This window comes from Oryzias latipes, chromosome 11, assembly GCF_053564925.1.
Source record: "Oryzias latipes strain Hd-rR chromosome 11, Olatipes_Hd-rR_3.1".
NCBI classification, from domain to species: Eukaryota; Metazoa; Chordata; class Actinopteri; order Beloniformes; family Adrianichthyidae; genus Oryzias; species Oryzias latipes.
In genome coordinates this window covers 24,313,199-24,320,596 of record NC_136247.1, presented here as the reverse complement: position 1 = coordinate 24,320,596, position 7,398 = coordinate 24,313,199, and the positions used below count along the sequence as shown (strand labels likewise).

General features: G+C 40.7%; 1 protein-coding gene across 1 annotated transcript; it reads left to right on the top strand.

Moving 5' to 3' along the window:
* The first annotated feature begins 700 nt into the window (after window positions 1-700).
* On the top strand, window positions 701-6,012 carry neu1 (neuraminidase 1). The gene is made up of 6 exons (NM_001289883.1): window positions 701-805; window positions 988-1,177; window positions 1,602-1,864; window positions 3,138-3,320; window positions 4,050-4,269; window positions 5,792-6,012. Exons 1-6 carry the CDS (start codon window positions 701-703, stop codon window positions 6,010-6,012), a joined length of 1,182 nt encoding a protein of 393 aa, NP_001276812.1.
* Window positions 6,013-7,398: the final 1,386 nt, after the last annotated feature.

Here is a 7,398-nt window from a genome sequence, read left to right as displayed (position 1 = left end):
TGCATGTACAAACCGGTTATCATGCATCCATAGCCCATCAGAATATTCTCTCTTTTACTTAATTTAATTTAATTTAACGTATAATATATGTTATGTAGTAATAGTGTATATAGGTGTAGCTTCTGTTTGTTTTTAAATGTTATTACTCCTGCATTTGTGCACATTTCAAATACCCTTTCATTCTTTTTGCACATTGCTGTTGTTCTTCTTTTTTCTCTATTTTGCACTGAACTGCTGTAACAATTGAATTTCCCCAACGTGGGATCAATAAAGAATATCATATCTTATAACAAAAGCATTTTTCAACTTAAAAACAAAAACAGAAACCTTCAAAAGAGAGGTATATTTTGTAGTTACAAAATAAAACGACTGGAGGTTTTTTATTTGGCACAAAACTCTACTTTAAATAAAATAACTTTGAAATCAAATCAAATCAAATAAAATAAAATGTATTTTATTTTTGAATTTTATTTTAAATTTACCCCCCCCTCCAACAGTAACTAGTGAGTAAAGCGTAAAAGTTGCAGACCACAGAGCTGAAGCTGCCCTGCATTCTGAAGCATGTGGTCATGTGACCCGCCCCCTCTAGGTCACATGACCGCATGCTTCAGTATGCAGGAACACTTCCGGTTTTGTCTTGTCAGTTCTTGGTGCCTCGCGCTCGGCTCCAGCTCATCTGGGATTCGTGGGTCAAAGTAAGATGAAGGTTTCGGGGAGAAGTTGTGACGCGTTAACGGGACCGGTGCTGGTGTGGCTGCTCTGCGCGCTGCTTCCTCGCTGTGTTTGTTACAACACCTCTGCACAGGTACGCAACCCATTCCTGTGACGTCACTGACGCCACTTCAAAATGGTTTCAAGCGAATTTAGTCGATTAAAAGCCTTTAACTTAAAGTGACGTTTGTTTTTTTTACATCAATACTATTAAAATTCACAATGATCTGAATGTTTGCTCAGATGTTGACTTTTTAACCCCTTCTCTGCTGTCAGATCGACCCTCTGGTGTATGAGGAGCAGCTGCTGTGGGTGAGCGGGGGCCAGGGCCATGTAAGCACCTACAGGATCCCGGTGCTCACCTTCACCCCCAAGGGGAGCCTGCTGGCCTTCGCCGAGGGGAGGAAGTCCTCATCCAGCGACATTGGAGCCAAGTTTCTGGCAATGCGGCGTTCCACAGACAAAGGTCAGACCCCCCCCCCAAAAAAAAGACAGGCAAAGAAGGGGCCCCACAACATCTGATAGCATCACGTCCAATGCATTTACATGCAGCTTCAAGAAAAACGAAAGGCGGTCTCCACGCTTCAGTCCAAGCTTTCAGTTTTGTTTTGATAATATTTTTCCAGATTTCACATTTTTTAACCAGCCATAACTTTGATTTTAGTCATAACTTTAAAAGTTAAGGAAGTGAAATAACTTTAGGCCGTAGAATAAAGGATCACTGAGAAACCCTTAAGGTCAATACAAAAACACACTGTTGAAGCCGCTCTAGTGATTCACAAACTAAGCAAAACAGCAGCTGTAAAAGGAAAAAAATGTGCAGAGCCGTGCAGGAAAAGGAAGAAGTGTTGTGTTTATGATCCTCATGATCTTAATGATCTTCCCTCCAGGAAACACCTGGTCCCCGACTGTTTTCATCGTGGACGATGTGGAGCACCCCGACGGGCTGAACCTGGGCTCGGTGGTGGTGGACGAAGAAGTGGGCTCCGTCTTTCTGATCTACAGCCTGTGTTTCCACCTTTACCGCTGCAGTCCGTCCAGCACCATGATGGTGGAGAGCAGAGACGACGGTCTCTCCTGGAGCGTGCCCCGGAACCTCTCCATTGAGCTCGGGGTCAGAGCTTTCGCTCCGGGGCCCGGCTTCGGAATCCAGGTGAGAAAGGGACTCGGTTCGGCCATTGGAAGACCTTTCGAACGACCTTTTCTGGTCGTAAAACGAGCAAATTTTTAAGCCAAGTTATACTTTTGTTGCTGTGTTTTATGAGAATCACGAGAAGCTAAACGGGTGTCATTTACTTTATTAGTGACTTTATTGGAGATGCTGAAACTTGTGACCGATCTCACGTAAAAAACAATAACAATCAAAGATGCGACCAGCATTGTATGGCACACAAGCCCCCAATTACCCCCCATAGCAGCTGCTACCCCCCCCCCCCACTCTCCCCCACAGCTGCTACCCCCCCCCACTCTCCCCCACAGCTCCTGCCCCCCCCCCCCCCCCCCAGTCAGAGCCACATGTGACAAATTCATAAAAACGACCACTTCTTTTTTAATACATTGGCAGCTTTTCTGTTAGTTTTGTCTCCATAGCAACTATTATATTTTTTTGTCGTCTGGGGGTGACGAACAGGTCTGTGTCATTTTTAGAAGAATCTGCAAAAGTAAACTTTTGGGATTTCCATGGCAACAGAGGTTTTTTGTTAACCACGCCCACATTCCCAATGTAGCCTTATTGTATATGTCAGATCATTTCGCTCATTTTAAGCCAGGGATCCATGTACTCGAATTATACTATGTTCCGGTAAAAAAAAACATGTCCACTTTCGCCAGCTCGCCACGTTAATATAACTAAATTTTAAGGGATAAAAAATAATTTTCTGACATGTAGCTTTCTAATAAGGTTAGAAGTTAGGAGGTGATTGTTTGAATTTGGTACTACAGGTGTTTTGTTTTTTTTTCAAGATGGTTGCCTCTCTCGGAGGTTAAAGGTCAATAAAACATCGGTTGTAGTTGCAGACTTAAACAGGTGGAGTGTGTATCAAATTTCACTTAAACAAAAGTTGTTTTTTTTCAAATTGTGGTAAAATGTCAACATTGGCAAATTTCACAAAGTGGCCTTCAAGCTGTAGGTCCTGTGGCCATCCCATAATAATTCCCACCCTTCCTTTGAATATCCTTGACATGTGTGTTTCAGTTTCGTTAGGGTTTGATTTTGTTTATTTTTTAAATCCCTTAAGAGATTTTGTCTCCAAACATTTTTTTCGATGGTTTCTCCCGCTGTGATGTCATCAAAAATTAATTTTAGTGAGCAAATCAGGAGGAAAAAAAAGACAATCTCAGAGATCTGTCCTGCAATATTGTTTTGCCTTTGAGCAACTCTGAATTTTTCTAAGGCTTTGTCCTTCTCCTTGCTCGTCTTCGGCCAGAAGCGCCACAGTCCGGCCAAGGGGCGGCTGGTGGTCTGCGGTCACGGAACCATAGAGGGCGACGGCGTTTTCTGCATCCTGAGCGACGACCACGGAAAAGGTTGGAGAAACGGCGCCGCTCTGAAGAGCATCCCGTACAACCAGAAGAAAAGCGCTCAAGACTTCAACCCGGATGAGTGTCAGGTACTTTCGCCGCCGCGTCACTGTGGCGCAGCGGTAGAGCCGATGACTCCCGCCCCGCCTGCCGGTGGGTTGAAGTGTCCTTGGGCAACAGATGTTACAGATTGACACCAGTGTTCTGCAGCATTAGTGTGTGAGTGAATGTGGATGAATGGGCCTTCGATGAAGCGCTTTTTAAGTAGACGCCATTGACCACAGGTGATGATGTTTGACTTATCCCTTTATAAATGTTGAATTCTTAAGTGTTTAATGAGTTAAATGAGGAAACAGCCCTTTCACCAGCTGTTTAGGAAACGATGAGCTAATCAGGAAGCTACTCAAGTGCTTTGGATCATGTTTTAGCAAAACAAATGCATCATGGCTATCCTCTGCTTCAGCTGTCTTTCCAATTGTTGAATCCAGATTGTTTTGTTATTTTTGTGGAAAAACGTAACCACTTTGGATGTTAAATGACATTTTGCTCTAAAATGAATTGGTTCTGGTAAATGTGGTTAAAAGGAAAGTTGTTATTATAGGTGTTCCTTTTAAACATAATTTTTGTCTGATCAAAATGTAAAGTCATTTTCTTATTTTTAAAAAGGTTAGTCATCCATAGATGGCAGAACAAAACTTTAAATGTTAAACTCTGCGCTCTTCTGCCCCCTTGTGGGCTAAAATGAGCACTGCATCTACAGCTTTGGACTAAAACGAAAAACAATATATCACTGTTTCTCTGTATTGGTCCTTCTGCAGCCAGTCGAGATGCCCGACGGCAGCATCTTAATAAACGTGCGGAACCAGAACAACTACCACTGTCGGTGCCGTGTCATGGCGCGCAGCCTCGATGGAGGAGAGTCGCTCCCCGTAGAGGAGCTCTATTTCGACTCTGAGTTGGTGGATCCGGTTGTGGCAGCTGGAGCCCTGCAGAAAAATGGAGTTCTGTACTTCACCAACCCCTCCAATGACCGGAACAGTAAGAACTGTTGAGACTTTTCAAACACTGCTCATTTTATAGGGATGCTCTGGGGTTTTATAATTGACTAGAACGACTAGAATAGAAAATGATTTGCCTCCGAGCAAATGAAGGCAATTCAGTCGCCATTTTTTCACAAGATGAAAGCCGGCAGACGTCATCAATAAGCAGTGATTGGTCTGAGTTTCTATAGCAACCTCTCTTGCTTGAGCCATTTTTCAGTAAAACAAACACCTGTATCGTTTTCTAGGAAACATTTACTGCAAAGCAGCAGGAGTTCGTTAAAAAATTTGCATCTGAGTTGTGGGGAGAACAGTTGGCACGGAGCAACCCCTTTCCCACTTCCCCTCCACGTTGCTGAGAGCTCTCTGTTCACACACACTCCCGCTAGCTTACAGTCCCTCACACCCCGGACTAGGGCTGCACGATATGAGGAAAACTCGCGAAATGCGATATTGGTAATTAATATTGCGATAACGATATAAATTGCGGTATATAAACAAATAGTAAAAAAAACAAAAACATAATTTCCATTTCACTGCAACAGTTTAAAGATTATACTCCAAATGAACCTTGTCGACGTAGGAGGCAAACATCAAACATAAAAGGGCTCATCTGATTGATCAACAACGTAAACGGGTCCTTCCGATTGGTTAAATGCATAAAGGGATTTATTTCATTTGTTCAATATTTCAAGCTGCCATGAGTTTGTTTTAGCACATTTAAGGTAACCATTTATTGCGATTTTTGACGACTTTTGCGGTATGCATATTGCACAGCTTGATTTCGCAATAACGATAAATTTGCGGTATATTGTGCAGGCCTACCCCGGACCTATTAGAGATGCAGCAAAACTGGCGAGCAATATCAGAACAATCCAGCCGTACATTTTAGATCCAGATTCCAGCTCAGATGAGGAAAACAAAGACTTTTGTGGATCTATTTATCTACAAGTGGATTTAATAGAAAACAGAGAAGGTTTTTTTTTTTTTTTGTCTGCTCCCGATTTACAATGATTTGAATGAAGAAATGCTCAGAAATAAAATTGAAGCCTTGTTTTCTTTATTTATGTCCTCAGAAAAACGCTACAGGGACATGTAGAAAAACACCATTTTCATTGGAGTGGCCCTTAAAATCCACAAAACAAACATCCATGGAGGGTCCAGAGCTCCATCCAGGACCAAATTCACACTAGAAAACATTTTAGGAACTTTTTTTTTCTTCCAGGAAAAACTAAAAAGTTCCTTAAAGTGGGAAAAGAAAGGAAGGACAGAATGACTTCCTGTAGCGGTCAGGTTTCAACATACCAGTACCGTCTACCAGAAGCTTTGTGATTCTCACTACTGTTCATTCTCTAGTTCACCATCCTTAAACGGATAAAATTAAAAATCTGCCTGAAAAGAAATAAGTAATATTAGACGCTGAAGAGCTTACTTGTGACCAAAATGCATTTGAATCCATGCCTTCAAGCATTTTAGGAACTTTTTTTCCCCCCCGTGCGTCTCTTTCTAACCCCCTTCAGGAGTGAACCTGACACTGCGATGGTCGCTGACGGACGGCTTGTCCTGGGAGAAAAAAGCCGTCCAGATATGGGCGGGGCCGAGCGGTTACTCCTGCATGTCGTCTCTGGACACCGGCTCTGTAGAGGACCAGAAGTTTGTGTTCGTCTTATACGAGAAGGGCCACAAGGACTATTTTGAGACCATCTCCTTTGTCAAGGTCCACTTGTACGGCGGCCGGTAGAGCACAGCGTGGACGGGTAACGACGGGACGAGTAGAAGCAACAGATCGTTGGTGCTTTTTCCTCCAACGCTGAAGGGGAAAAGGACAGAAAAGAAGGATGTTTAGTCCAAAAACTTTCTCAGGGAGAAAAACAGAGACTTTAAAAACTCTCCTCTGGATGGGAAAAGGAGGCTTTGCACCAAACAACTTCCACTGTTGGGATTCTTAGAACCTTTTTCCTACTTGATTCAATCACACATCTGTTCATTTTGTTTACCCAGAATCTTTTAGTTAATAAGAAATGAAGGTGGAAAAAAATTAAATAAATAAAAAAAGATTTTTCCTTCTAAAGGAAAGAGCGATTATAGCTACAATTATATCATTTTTGTTTAAAAGTATTTTCTTAAAGCGAAAGAAATAAATGACTCAACAAAAGGGTCTGGGTACTTAAACATCATGTGACAGCAGTATTTAATCTAGTAGTATTTAGTTACACGTTTGGATGTTTCATAAATAGATAATTATTTAGAATAATAAAAGGTTTAATTTATTATTACAGATGTAATGTGAACAGCAAGCTGTGCTGCATTCTTCCAGACTCTAAGACACTTAAATAAATTACAATAGGTTTTCTCTGTTAAAAACACATCACTAAAAGGATTATGTTTTTAAATTTCAATCTGTAAACAATTGCCAATTGAACTCTTCTGTCCTTGTGTACTCTGGGCTGTTATTTTTGTCCCTGTAAGTGTCTTTTTTTATGGGTTATTTCTCAGTATCCTATAGACTTCAATTATCACAAAATCACGATGGAAACAGCTTTCAGGAGACTTTGCACAGTTTTAGCAAAGGCTGGATGTTTTAGTGCCTATTTTGGTAAAGGAAACCTTTACATTTTAAACGTAATTCACAAGAGAAATAGTTTCTTTAAAAAAAAAAAGTCAATAATTTTTAATAAAAACAAACCTGTAAAAATTTATACATTGACATTGTCTCTGTAAAGATCAGCTGACACTCATATCCTGTCTTTTTATTGGATTGTACTTTAAGATGTGAGGAATTCTGGGTTTGAAATACATTTGGAATGGAGTGGTTTATTTTCTGCTTTTGGAAATCCAGGAATTCTATGAAACGATGTGAAAAGTTCTTCTTTTTACCTTAACTTGAATTTATCTGAGTTCTTTTGGGTTATAGGTATTTTAGAAAAAACAAATCTTTTGTTTTCTTTAAAAAAAGCAACAACATTGAAGATTGTCCAAGTGTACTTTAAATGCTCTTGAATGATGCTTGTAAAGATTTTTTTTGTCATGCTGTTTAACTTTGATATTTTTCCAAAGTTTCTTTATAATGAATAAAATCAGAATGCTGATTATTACAAAATTTTTTGCTTTTTTTTTCTTCTTCCTC

Excerpts from the sequence above, each read along its gene's own strand:
- neu1 (NM_001289883.1), top strand. The coding sequence starts at position 701 with ATGAAGGTTTCGGGGAGAAGTTGTGACGCGTTAACGGGACCGGTGCTG. Across the intron at positions 806-987 it reads GTTACAACACCTCTGCACAG|ATCGACCCTCTGGTGTATGA; the intron begins GTACGCAACCCA and ends CTCTGCTGTCAG. Across the intron at positions 1,865-3,137 it reads GGCCCGGCTTCGGAATCCAG|AAGCGCCACAGTCCGGCCAA; the intron begins GTGAGAAAGGGA and ends GTCTTCGGCCAG.